Source organism: Amphiura filiformis, chromosome 20 (genome assembly GCF_039555335.1).
Source record: "Amphiura filiformis chromosome 20, Afil_fr2py, whole genome shotgun sequence".
In the NCBI taxonomy this organism is placed as follows: Eukaryota; Metazoa; Echinodermata; class Ophiuroidea; order Amphilepidida; family Amphiuridae; genus Amphiura; species Amphiura filiformis.
Window position 1 is genome coordinate 6,827,422 of NC_092647.1, and position 14,535 is coordinate 6,841,956.

The window sequence follows — 14,535 nt, forward strand, 5'->3', positions numbered from 1 at the left end:
GGGCATGAAAGCAAGTGTAAATAATACAAATTTATGACACCACAGAATATATCAATGAGTAAATTGTTAAGTTAAAGCATCCCGGGGGTGTGGTGGAGAGGGAGACTGGACATTTTTAAGGTAAACCACAAAAAGCAATTTATGTACAGCACAGGTACAGCCCTACTCCCGGAAGTAAAGCAAATTCCGGTAGGTATGTTTATTTCATTTCCTCTTCCTCTCCTCTCCTCTCCTCTTCTCCTTCAGGTTAAAGTTCGAATTCGATGCAGTGTTATTCAAGTAGGGGACATTGACACAGTAAAACGGGAATTTACGGCAGAAATCTATCTCGGAGTCAGATGGAAAGAACCAAATGTAAAAGAAAAACAAGTCGAGGTAATGATTGCACAATGAAAGAGAAGTATAATATCTCCCTTTAGTTCAACACTTTTCAGTAATTTTACCAAGATGATGAGCTGCTGCTGCTGCTGCTGCTGATGATGATGATGATGATGATTACGACGACAACGATGATATAATGGTATAATAATTATGATGATGATGATGATGATGATGATGATGATATAATGGTATAATAATTCAAGACATTCTCTAGCTAAATTGTATATATGTTACAAATCGTGAACACCTAATTTTGTTTATATGATACATTTTAAGGCATGCGCAATAGAAAGATTAAAATGTAAATATATTACATTTTAAGAAAAATCAGACTTCTGCGCATTTCACTGAAGTGATGATGATGCTTATTTTGTATATTTAGCACGGCAGTAATTAGCGCCCTCTGTGTTACATTAATGGTGCTGTTGGCCAATTTTATACATTAAGGTTACTGTTGGTCAATGTTACATTAAGGTTAGGGTTAGGGATAGTGGATTAGGGTTAGGATTAGTGAGTTAGGGTTAGGGTTAGGGTTAGTGTTAGGGTTAGGGTTAGGGTTAGTGTTAGGGTTAGGGTTAGGGTTAGGGGTTAGGGTTAGGGTTAGGGGTTAGGGTAGGGTTCGGGTTAGGTAGGTTAGGGTTAGGGTTAGGGTTAGGGTTAGGGTTAGGGTTAGGGTTAGGGTTAGGGTTAGGTTAGGGGTTAGGTTAGGTGGTTAGGGTTAGGTTAGGGTTAGGGGTTAGGGTTAGGGTTAGGGTTAGGTGGTTAGGGTTAGGGTTAGGGTTAGGGTTAGGGTTAGTGTTAGGGTTAGGATTAGGGATAGGGTAAGGGGATTAGGATTAGGGTTAGGGTTAGGATAACCTTAAGGGTGACGGGCTGTCTCTACTAGGTGACGGGCTGTCGATAGCGAAAATCACTTCCTACTTATTTTACATTTTTACCCCGTAATTTCCCTCATTCTTCAGGCCCTGCCCTCTATCGGTGGCTAATTTACAGTTTAAGCTTGTTTGCTATTGTATTGGGAGCAACATTGTTTCTTTATAGGCCTGCGGCGCAACCTTGAACAATATTGTCCTCCTAACCCTAACCCCCTAACCCTAACCCTAACACTAACCCTAACCCTAACCCACTAACCCTAACCACTAATCCTAACCCTAATCCACTATCCCTAACCCTAACCTTAATGTAACATTGACCAACAGTAACCTTAATGTATAAAATTGGCCAACAGCAACATTAATGTAACACAGAGGGCGCTAATTACTGCCGTGCTAAATATACAAAATAAGCATCATCATCACTTCAGTGAAATGCGCAGAAGTCGGATTTTTCTTAAAATGTACTATATTTACATTTTAATCTTTCTATTGCGCATGCCTTAAAATGTATCATATAAACAAAATTAGGTGTTCACGATTTGTAACATATATACAATTTACCTAGAGAATGACTTGGATGATTACGACGACAACGATGATATAATGGTATAATAATTATGATGATGATGATGATTGAATATGGAGATAACGGCAAATATACTGAAGTTTATAGTTCGCTATATTAAATTCTTACATGCAGGAGATTGACTGGAATGAGCAATGGGAACCCAGAATTTACTTCTTCAATTTAGTCCGCAAAGATAAGATCCAGACATCTCACGAAATCATTAAACCAGATGATGGAGGTGCTAATACTAGTAATAGTGTACCTGATGTCAAGATGGGAATACGGATGAAAGCTACATTCAAATGTGATATGGATCTTAGAGACTTTCCTTTTGATTGTCAGGTAAAAACCCCTACACATAAATTGACAGTGTTTTTGTCCAATACACCTCTGGGTGCAACCTCTGGGTGTAAACTGCGAAAAATTGTTAGTTTTATTCAATTAAGTATAACTCGGGTTTAGTAAAGCAAATACAACAATTCTTTTTTCTTAATTTAGACGTTCAGAATCTGCTCTTTTGAATGATATTTTCATTTACAGCGGAATCCTAGATTTCGTAAAAAAGCACCACAAATATATGAGTTTACTTCTTTTTGAATTACCTTGCATTCAGAATGCAATTTTGTGTGTCTGATGTGCTCTCAGGTCCAACAAACAATACTGTGCAAACGTCGCTATCCAAGCCCTTAAAGAACATTTCATATTCCGGTTTTGTTCGTCGCGGCATTAAAATATTCCAAAATTAAATTTTCCAACGGTACTTCAACTTTCATTCAGAGACACCCTGTACACCGGGCTGTACACGGGCCTGCTGTACATGATTAATCATTTTGTTATAAAAATGTGCGCGGGGTTTCTATCAGACAAGTAGAATTCAGTTGCAATAAACAATAACTGCTTTTATGTGACTTGCTACTACGAAATGAGCATAAAGTCGCAAGTTGGTAGTTTCGAGACGTCCTGACTGCTGCGTTGGTGTTCTTTGTTTCACACGCACCTGTTCAAGCCAATAGTATGTCTCTTTGTCCATTGTGAACAGTAGACTTCGGTTATATATATAAATGCGCATTTATAAATGCGCACGTGACCAGATGGCCATCGCCATATTTGCATTACATCACTGTCAATCACTGAAATTGCGACCATTGAGGGAGTGGCTACAATTGTGACCTTGTTTCGTGGCTAGCTCTGGCAAGGAACATTGGCTGGAGGTTCGATGCTATAAATTTGCAAGGATAAATCATGGATATCGAAGGATCATGATTAGATATGATTATTGCACAGCACACCCCCCATGTACAAACATAACTAATTTTTATTTATTTTCTTTCTTTTTTTTTGTATTTTCTCAAATTGCAAATTATTTACAGATTTTGGGTTATTTAAAACAAAAACAAAAACAACTAGACTTAGCTGTGGTCTAAGACCACGAACACAGCCGTGTTGTGACCCCTTAATGACCTTTGACCCTAAAACATATGAAAACCCCATAGACATTGGCTAATGTCAATGCATGTGTGCACGTGGCATCACTTTGCCATGTTATTTGTGGCAGAAGGGCATTTTGAAGTTTTTTTTGTCTCAGACCGGAAGTGACCCCTTAATGACCTTTAACCCCAAATAAAAAAATACCACGTATACACTGAGTAACATCAATTCATGTGTGAATGTACCGTCTATGTGCTATATTTTTCTTGGCTGATAAAGTTTTTTGAAGTTATTTCGGTTTATACCGGAAGTGACCCTTAAATACCTTTGACCCCAAATCTGTGTACACCCCATAGACACTGGGTAATAACAATGCATATGTGCAAGTGGCATCACTGTCCTACGTAATTTGTGGGAGAAGATGTATTTTAAAGGTATTTCGTTTTATACCGGAAATTACCCCTTAATGACCTTTGACCCCAAATAAAAAAATACCATATATACATTGGGTAGACATAATTCATGTGTGAACATACCATCACTCTCCTATATTTTTCTTAGCTAATAGAAATTTTTTCAGGTATTTCGTTTTATACCGGAAGTGACCCCTTAATGACCTTTGACCCCAAATCTGTGTACACCCCATAGACACTGGGTAATAACAATGCATGTGTGAAAGTGGCGTCTCTGTCCTACATAATTTGTGGAAGAAGATGCATTTTAAAGGTATTTCTTTTTATACCGGAAGTGACCCTTAATGAGCTTTGACCCCAAATAAAAAAAATACCACATATACATTGGGTGACTGCAGATCATATGTGAACATACCGTTACTGTCCCATGTTTACTGAGCTAATAAAAAATTTTGAAGGTTTTTCGTTTTATACCGGAAGTGACCCCTTAATGACCTTTGACCCCAAATCTGTGTACATCTTATAGACACTGGGTAATTACAATGCATGTGTGCAAGTGGCGTCTCTGTCCTACGTAATTTGTAGGAGAAGGTGCATTTTGAGCTGAAATGACGTTTTTGACCCCTGTGACCCCTGCGTGACCTTTGACCCAACAAGTTTCATGTGACATGTAGGGGCACGGTCAATAATCATTGTGACCAAGTTAGGTCAAAATCGATATAAGCATGTGAGTGCTAGAGTAAATATAATGGTTGACAGAAGAAAGAAGAAAGAAGAAAGAAGAAAGAAAGAAAGAAAGAACCTGTAAGAAAAAAGACACAGCCGTGACTAACGTCACGGCTGTGTAAAAAACGACCGACCGACCCTACTTGAAAGGTCCGTCCGCCCGTAGAACAGGGTTTCTTTTTTTCTTCGCCTTACTTATAATTTTATAAATATATTTGTTCCCCCTTTCGGCTAGACAAAACCCCACCTCCCCCCTTTTACACTCATAAATTAGTTGTTTTTTGCTAAGTTTCCCCTTCCGTGTAAAGTAAAACTTTATAAGCCGTTTGAACCAAACTGAACAAAATTGACGTATACATTTACAATATACCATGACAATAATGTGTATGACGATCTAACTCACCATACGATACTAGCCGAAAATACCATGATTTACATACGTGATTGTACGTCAACTTGTCATATAACGTATGAGTGTGATGTATAGTATACGAGTCTTCCTCAACATCTTCCAGCTGGGATGATTAGATCATGTACAGTCATCTACGTGTTTATACTCTAAATTGTACGTCAGTAATACTCTAAATTGTACAGATTACCGATTTAGCATGGGGGACACAAAAAGGTGCTTAAAAACACATTTGTTTTTTGTCCATTTTGATACTTATTGTGAGCGAGCGAATGAGTAAGTTAGGGTTGAGGAGGTCAGGCGGGAACATCTAGCCTATTAGTTCGAGAGGGTCATTATTCCGAAAAGGGCTAAAGTTACAGTTTCGTCAATTTACGTTAAAATTAGAGTTAAAATTAGGGTCAGGGGTATGTTCAGTGGCGGCACTACGGGGGGATACTTATCTTGACTCCCAAATAAATAAATCCATGACCCATTCCTTTCGAAGAAAATGACAGCCCCCTAAGTTTCCTATCATCACGCGCAAAAATTATCAAATAACATCATCGGCAGCTACTCAGTTCTGACCTTAATGCCAGTAAGAGTCACATTTCGTCATCAATATGGCCAATAGTTTTTAAATCAGCTAAATCTAGCTTTTCCGTCATTAATTTTTTTTGTCCGTAATGGAAAATCCAAATAAAGAGTTTATGTTTCGGATCAAATAATTTTGCACTTTGCAATCAATGCCACTATTTTGCAAACACGATTTTCCTTGTAACCTGTCATTTTCGGCTATACTTTTGCGTGTGGAATTTATGTACATCCGGGTACCTTACATCGTTGAACACGGTATGGCGACTTGTAGATGTCACGTGCACATTTATAAAAGCGCATTTATATATATACCCGAAGTCCACTGGTGAACCCATTCATTGGACTATTCATAGGTACATGTGCGCGGCAAACATCAACTCAGCAGCCTGGATGTCTCGAAACTACCAACTTGCGACTTTATTCTCAGTTCGCGGTAGCAGGTCACATATATTTGTTGTCCCTCTCACAGCCCTTAACCATCAAGTTGATGTCAGACTGGACCTCATTGCAGGTGAAGTTCGTCAAAGATAGAAGCGAAAAAGATTCCATCAGAATAGATACCTTCACAGGTATGTATAGCACAATATAAGATTTTTATTGTGGCGGGATAGGGCCTCCGGCTCTTTGTGTGTACCAGATTGGAAGGTATGTAAGTCAGATGGTCAGTGTTAACACCAGAACTCCACCTTTAGAGTCTTTTTACAACCAGATGTGCATCTAATGTAACGCATTTCTCCCCTCCAATTTCAACAGTAGAATGCTTTATTTATTTCACTGTGCTCTATACAGTCTACCATATATAATATACTAAGAAGGGGCTAGGGTGCACCCTCGGAAATCAACTTCTAATCGACGTCTATAGATCAGAAAAATGCGTAGAAGACGATAAGTTAATTTAAGCCTGGATGTCTCGAAACTACCAACTTGCGACTTTATTCTCAGTTCGTGGTAGCAGGTCACATATAGATACAATTTCACAATTGCTTAAAACGATTCAGAAAAAGTATAGTTTGACCTATCTGCGACCTACCGTTCTTGAGATCATTATGACCATATCAGTCATACCTGATGAAGTCCTCCGATGTGAAGGACGAAATATTGTAGTGAGCAAAAATTCACTTGGTTTTGTCAAGCAAAATTGAAATATTTATAATAAGATAGGTCATGGTCAATAGGCCTTATAGGCTGCAGTGGGGCAATAAAAGCATTCTAGACAGTTCAAACTATTACTTATTTGACTTTTTGACAAAATTGGACCAGTTTTGAACTTTGACCCCTGTATAAACTTTGACCATGGATACCTCGAATGTCCCAAAGGTAACAATTTTACACCCATCGGAATCTGATTTTGTATCAATCATAGAACATTAACCAACGAAGAAAAAACTGGCAAAACCAACTTACCTTGCTCTGCTACCGGACTACTTCCCCGGGACTTCCCCCGTCGTGAACAGAAAGTACTCTCTTCTAACGCCGTGAACTGTCTCCCCAACTCCCGGCCCCAACGGTTTAACAACGTCTCCCCCAACGCCCGGCCCCAACGGTTTAACCGTCGCGGCGTGAACAGAAAGGCTGAGTGAATTGCCGTTTTTTCCACACGTCACGCATGGACCAATATTACATAATTACAATCGCGTCATCCAGCAATGAAAATTAAAGGGAAACTACCTAAATAATGTTATATGTTTGCTTGCACTACTAATACTAGGATACCGTTTCAATTGTCACCACTTAAGGGGGTACTACACCCCTGCCCAATTGTGCACCTATTTTTGCATTTTTCTCAAAAATTATAGCGCATTGGTGACAAGTAAGATATGCATATTATAGGGGCAAGGACTACAACTAACAGCACTGGAAATTTTATTTTAACACAGACAACAGTTGTGGAGTTACAGTCAAAAATGAGGGAAAACCAATATTTGATCAATAAATCAATAACTACTTGCCTTGAGTTGCTAAATTTTCAATGCAGCAGTTGTAGTCCTTGCCCCTATAATATACATAGGCCTACGTTACTTGTCACCAATGCGCTATAATTTTTGAGAAAAATGCAAAAATAGGCACAAAATTGGCCAGGGGTGTAGTACCCCCTTAACGTCACAGAAAACAAAACAAAACACGATTCAAAGGATCAAACCCGGCAATCATATCGCTAATAGGCGGGTGTTCTTTTCTTTTATGTGTATTTAGGTAAACACGAATGGAGCCTACATAAACACGTAAATGCTAAACCAGAGAAAGAAAAGAAAGAGCAAACTGGTTCACCCAGAGAGTATCCTATGTACCATTTAACCACTCACGTCGAGCGGAAAAGCGCCTACTACTTGTGGAATGTTGCACTCATTGTGGTAAATATCATTATTTGGATCGGTTGTGTCTTTCCATTTTATGCAGTACATTACGTGGACAGTGCCTTAAAAATCGAAGCAGATAGACCAGTGAATAAAACAAAGTCACTGGTCATATATGTTCCAGCGTCATCCTAATTTTTCACCTGTATAGCACAATAGGGCTTGGTGCTATTGTGCAAATTGTTTGTGGAGATTATCATCCATCCAGGTAGTAAACAATAATAATATTTGAACTACAATCTAGGCAACTGGACTTACGTTTTTGAGTGGGAAATTTTCACGGTCGATCCTGAACGCATCCTCAGCCCTACTGATCTTCTGGCGGTAAACGTTCATTGACCTGTGAAGCGGATGTTGTTGTATCACAGGTCACCTTGGAGTTCAACCTGAAAGGTATCTTCCTGATCGCTGAACTGTAGGCACCGGCCAAGTTATGACGTAGACCGCCTCCCCTATTCAGTAAAGGCTCCTCCCAGTGACTTCCATGGTTTCACGTAAATCGCATCTTTGACTCCTCTCTCATACCATCTGCTTTCTCTGACCAAGATCCTTGTTGTCAAAGAAGCGATTTACGTGAAACCATGGAATACAGATGATTGAATCCATGTATTTGGCTAATATTAAGGACTGAATATTTTATACAGTTACTGATTGTAGTGTTGAGTTTCACGTCATTTGCCGTAAGCCCAGACGAACCTGCCAATAGATTAGGCGTCACGCTAACACTTCTTTTGACGGCCGTGGCGTTCAAATTTGTTGTATCACAGAGTTTGCCAACTATCTCCTACCTTACTATATTGGTAAGTATTCAATAAACATAAGAAGTATGTCTCTTCTTGGTATGTTTAAAATGTTGGTTTGAGCTTAGTGCGCAAAGTTTGTGCACAATGTCAAAGCGTACGTTATGCAATAGAACCAAATTAGTTTTGACTTTCGATCGACCATTGGTGCTTGGTCGATCCTTATTATTTATGAAATCAATAATTATTTGGCCATTGTTAATTGTGATTTCATATATGAATCTTTGTATGTAATGATATTGACCAATAAAAAATTAGTTGATGGTTCATTAATAACAAGCATCGAAGCAGCATCACGGTCGATCCAAAGATCGAACAAATTTGGTTCTGTTGCCAATTTACTATTTTAAACATTGGGCTTAAAATGATCAGAACACATTATATATACCAATATTTGTTTGCATGGTATGTTATTTTAGAGTCGAGAGTTCCTTCCAAAGAACTTTCATATTTAACATATTACCCATTTCTCCAATTACAGGACAAATACGTGTTATTAGGCCTCGTCATCCAATGTTTGATGGTTGGTCAGAATGCCTTAGCATCTATCTTCTCTAGCGAACAAGACGCGGCACTTTTTGATCATATTAGTTTGCGTGTGTTCGCAGTTATCATTATTTTCGCACAAATTGTCTTCATAATCGTGGCAATATATAAGGTACGTAGAGCTAATAATTGTCAACTTGTCTAGCGAATATCCTTTGCGTACAAATATCCTTGCACAGGTGACGGTCTTCAAACTGGTGTTACTTCCATGGGAACCGTACTCCTCCCTTCTGTTCCAATTACATTGACAGACGTGCCCTTTCAAAAACCAGACTTTAGCAGGTCGAAAGAAGATTAATACACAATCCTGTGTTTGGGAAAGATCTGCACTTTTGGCGCCATCCAAAATCTCCTTCAGTGGCCGAATAAATTGCAACTTGTTTGTAAGTGCTCTTCTTTGAGAACACGTAGACTAACAGCTCAACACTTGACACTCTGCCCATATTCTCTTTTTTTTCCTACAGCTTTTATATTAACTTGTAAACTAGAAAGTCCCAAATCTAATAATAGCTCATTCTTTTACATTCGCATTAATTTGCCAACAGGTTTATATGATGAGATGATTAACTTTCTAAATCTGAGGAATTTCCAAGACACTAATAGATCTGACCGACTTTGTTATTTTAAACCAACTTGATTACATGAGAGGGAATGTTCATCTCACGATCTAATTTTAAATGTAAACAAAGTAAATTAAATTTACTCAGGGTGCATCACTTATCTAAGTGCTAAAAATAGTTACAACTGACATGATGAGCGCTTCTTAAAGGTAGCTCACAGCTTTAACGTAATAAGCAACTGCACGAAAAGGCCCTTTTCAAGCCACGAGTTTAGGAATGGGGCAGCGATTGCCACCGAGGGGCAGTCTGGATCAAGAGTCTAAAGTTTTTGTTAGTGAGAATGCTGAAATAATTCCGACTAAAGCTTAACACTTTTACACTTAAGTCCATTTTGCATATGTTCATAATCTTTTGCTTTTATAGAAGCGATCTGCAGGAAATGAACTTGAAAGAAAAACAGCAAATTATGAGGTACGTACATTAAGAGTAATACTTGTTTGATAGGAATGGCGGATTCGAGCCAGTTGATACATGTCCTCTTCGTTTCTCCGTAAACTATTATTTTGAAACACCCGAAGCTAGCAAATTTATTTTAATGTATTGCAAAGGACGTTGTTAAGGTCATTTTATTTTCTATTTATTTTAATTACCTTCCAACGACTATTTATAATTTATGCATTGTCTTTCAGTTGTAGTCTTAATATGTATTTTATTAAATATTTTCATTTGGCTTGTAATATGCCTGTTCGTTTTGTTATACCTTTCCTTGAACATGACATGCATACGCGACATTATTCAATGTTGAACAATACAATAAAAAGAGGATCCTAGAATCACGAAATACTCCTTTAAGGGGGTACTACACCCCTGCCAAATTTTGTGCCTATTTTTGCATTTTTCTCAAAAATTATAGCGCATTGGGGACAAGTTATATATGAATATTATAGGGGCAAGGACTACAACTACTGCTCTGGAAATTTTATTTCAGCACAGACAACAGTTGTGGAGTTACAGTCAAAAATGAGGGAAAACCAGTATTTGATCAATAAATCAATAACTACTTGCTTTGAGTTGCTGAATTTTCAGTACAGTAGTTGTAGTCCTTGCCCCTATAATATACATATCTTACTTGTCACCAATGTGCTATAATTTATGAGAAAAATGCAAAAATAGACACAAAATTGGCCAGGGGTGTAGTACCCCCTTAAGCAAACAAATACAAACTATTGAAATATTTTATGGTGTTTTAAAATACAGAAACTTTGCGAGGAAATAAAACAAGAGAACCCCAAGAAACAAGAAGAAGCAGCCACCGAAGAGGAGAAGCCACAACCTGTGACGAATGGGGAGCCTAAAGAAGAGCCCGATAACTCACAAAGTGACACAGGGCTGTTGAGCGGGGTTTGAAGCGATAAATGTACAATCTTCTAAAATAAATTTCGATAATTATCGTTGCAACTGATTTTTGGCATACAATGCTTACACAAGTTGGTACATGTGCAATGCTTATTATGGAACAAGTCAGATGCAATTTTGGGCATAATTCGGTAATATACATTTGATATGTGTCATTATACCGTACATACTGCAGTTACTGTTCATTTTCCTATATACAATACACAGTGCTCTCACCATTGACACGTGACCTCTACAAACAGTGTATGCTATAGGTATAGGGCATTGCCTAGTTAACGTCACTGTGTGAAAAATAACCGGCCAATATGTTTTGTACTCTCTGAAATTCTAGAAAATATAGTTTTGTAACATGTCCTAAATTTTTAGCTAATTTTAGATGTTTGGAAATATTCGCACTTTGGTGATTTAGTAAGGAAGGGCGCCCATGGCCTGCAAAATTCCTTGTGTAAATCGAATGCAACTTTTGTGGACCGCTCTTTTCCGAAGGGCATTAAAGCTAAACCACTTGACGGATACCACTCGTACCTCCCTGATATGTAAGTGACAAATAACAGCAAAAACAACTAACTTTGGTCAGTGGAGCGTGCCAGGGGATTTTAAGTGGGTGATTATTGATTGGCAAGTGCCATATTTGGGCAGTCCACCATTCAATGTGGAGGATGGGCTAGACTTTATCGATTGATTTTGCTTGAGTAATTTCCTGTTAACCAGGTTTAAGTACTGCAAATGTCGAATCATGTTTGCTGTGCAGAATAACTGCACTATGAAACGTTCGCCTAATGGCGCCCCTGGGCTCCTTTGCCTTGGGGTAAATTTCATGTAATAGAGGGCTCTCCTCTAAAAATCACAACAAAAATTAAGGGTACGTACCCTTATTTGCTGGTGGGAAACTTTTAGTTTGTGTCTAAAATTAGCCTAAAATTCCGTTAATGTCGAGAGAGCCCATAGCGCCAATAGGCGAACGTTTACGGTATTGATGGATAATATTTGTGTATGTAGACCTATTTTAAATATTCTTGATAGTTTTATTAATATCAAATGTTTATCATACAGACGCAGCTACTTAAATATCACCGTTTTTTATAGTTCAACTTAAACACATTGTCGTAAATATGATGTTTTGTGTTTAAAATTTAATTCTGTGGCTATCACACAAGTCTTTATACATTAAAGAGGAAGCCCCGCCAGAACAGTTCTTCTGGGGTGAACCAAACCTGCCTTGTTATCAAATTAATCAGTGATAATGTTATCTCTGAATTTGACAGGTGCTAATTGATGCAGCATTAAAACATCAATTAGTACTTGTCAAATTCAGAGATAACCTTGATTGTCACTGATTAATTTGATAACCAGGCAGGTTTAGTTCATCCCAGAAGAACTGCTCTAGCGGGCTTCCTCTTTAAGAAAAACTCTTGATTTGGATTTGAAGTTTGCAAACAAGATATGAAAATATCTTGATTATTGGGATCGCCTGCCATCATAAGGCTGGATAGCTCAGATGGTAGAGCACTGGACATGCATAGCAAAGGTCATCGGTTCGAATCCCGCTTCAGCCAAATTTTCTTTGTTTCCCTTGTTCAAGATATGAAAAGCTTTATGTGAAAAAAAAAATCAGGATTCCTTTTTTAAAGGGCTCACAAGGGGTACCAGAAAACGTTAAAATGTCAACTCTCAGAAATGTAGTTCATTGCCGTATGTTATTTGAAAGTTGACAAAACATATTTTTAATTAATGTTTGGCAGAAAAGGTTGTAAAATAACATTTCGACAACATCGTTCTAGCATCTTTCCTAATCTTTCCTAGCCTCGACATTTTATTTTTTATAACGTTTTGAAATAATGTTTATAACATTTTAATCACTGATCACGTTTTTTGTTTGACGGGAGAGTAACCTATCTATATAAAAAAATCCATAGTACCCCACTAAAGCTTACTATTTCGTTTTTATGATAATCTAATCTTCTAATTCTGAAATAAACTGGGGTACTAGGAGTAATTTTGGTGTAAAGTGTAAAAAATCCACGGCCTCTCCTGTGGGATTTTCTAAATGTTCAAACCGACAGGAGACACGTACCCCGTGCCCCGACGCAACGCCATTGGCCAGGGATGTTTCGTTTGTGTCGGAAATGAACAGTGGTTGCATAAAACATCAAACTTAGGAGATTATAATATAAATATGCTTTCCTATATAAATTTATAAATTATGCATTTAATATGCAGTCAAATAGCTGTGTAGGTTATATTTATGGCATTCGTAAATAGTTATAAAGATCATTAGACATTAGATCTATCATGACTATAATTACAGGCCGCATTAATGTTTCATTCATTTTCGTTGAAATCGGAGCGTTTTTAATTTTTGGCCCTAAATGGCCAAAAAACTAAAAACAAATTAAAAACAAAACAAAAACTGACCCCTCCCCCATTTGACCTTTTTGTTTATAACTCAAGAACGGTACCGTATGTCTCAGGTAGGTCAAACTATACTTTTTCTGAGCAACTTTGAAATTTGATCACTGTGTTGACCTTTAACCTTGAATATGGCCGGAGTGCCGGGAATTATTTTGATAACATCTTGAATGTGTTATAGGACCATAAAAGGAAGCTAAAAATTTGGTTTGGTAGAGTCCGGTGGGGGGGTCATCATTAAATTCCAGTATATACCGGACTACATTATCGTCTCCACATAATTGACAGACTAACGTTATTATATTCATGTTCATCATTGGCTTAGGAAGATTTTCAACATTTGGGGGGTGGGAGGGGTGACAGGACTAAAAATTGAAAAAAAAATGGTTGGCCACCCTGGGGGGGATCGATCGGAGTCAGAAAATTGTGCAAAATATAGGTCATAAACACCCATTTTCCCTCTATTTTATCACAATTTTTTTACTTCACCTAGGATTATAGGGGGAGGGGGCTGAAATGTATTCCAGCCTCACACCAAAAGTATTGAGGGGCTGAGCCCCCCCCCCCTCACCACAGCCACAGTTCCTAAGCCTATGTTCATTAAACTCATTCTGTGTTCATTCAACTGTTAATTCCGTTGGTACTGTATACTTTGGTGGTGTACTGCTGTCGATTCATTTACGTTAGTTTCCTGCAGCTGTATAACATGAGTCAGTGATCCGATCCAATATACTTGGAGGAAACACAGCAATTCATTAAGGGTACATGCCCATGAGTTTCATTCAGGGGCGTGTTTGTAAAACGGCACAGCTCATTAGTAAAAAGAATAAAAAATACTAAAATGTTCACCGGGGTTCGAACCACTGCCAATTTCACTGAATGCTAAAGATGCCTATGCTGTGCCACGGTGACTGTGGTTAACATTCGGCGATTTTCAAAGATATACATATCAACACGTTTCTAGTGTATTAAAAATCATTTTGATTTTGATTTTGGTAGGAATACGGTCATAGAAAGACATATGACTCTACTTGTCTGTTTGTTTTCATTTAATACAAATTAATTTTGATGAAT

The 14,535-nt window shown here is 38.0% G+C and overlaps 1 protein-coding gene across 1 annotated transcript; it reads left to right on the forward strand.

The window, feature by feature from the left end:
- Positions 1–1,950: 1,950 nt before the first annotated feature.
- On the forward strand, positions 1,951–13,311 carry LOC140143022 (acetylcholine receptor subunit alpha-type acr-7-like). The gene is made up of 7 exons (XM_072165054.1): positions 1,951–2,166; positions 5,846–5,945; positions 7,570–7,727; positions 8,375–8,530; positions 9,012–9,188; positions 10,060–10,107; positions 10,894–13,311. Exons 1-7 carry the CDS (start codon positions 1,951–1,953, stop codon positions 11,041–11,043), a joined length of 1,005 nt encoding a protein of 334 aa, XP_072021155.1. The 3' UTR covers positions 11,044–13,311.
- The last annotated feature ends 1,224 nt before the right edge of the window (positions 13,312–14,535 follow it).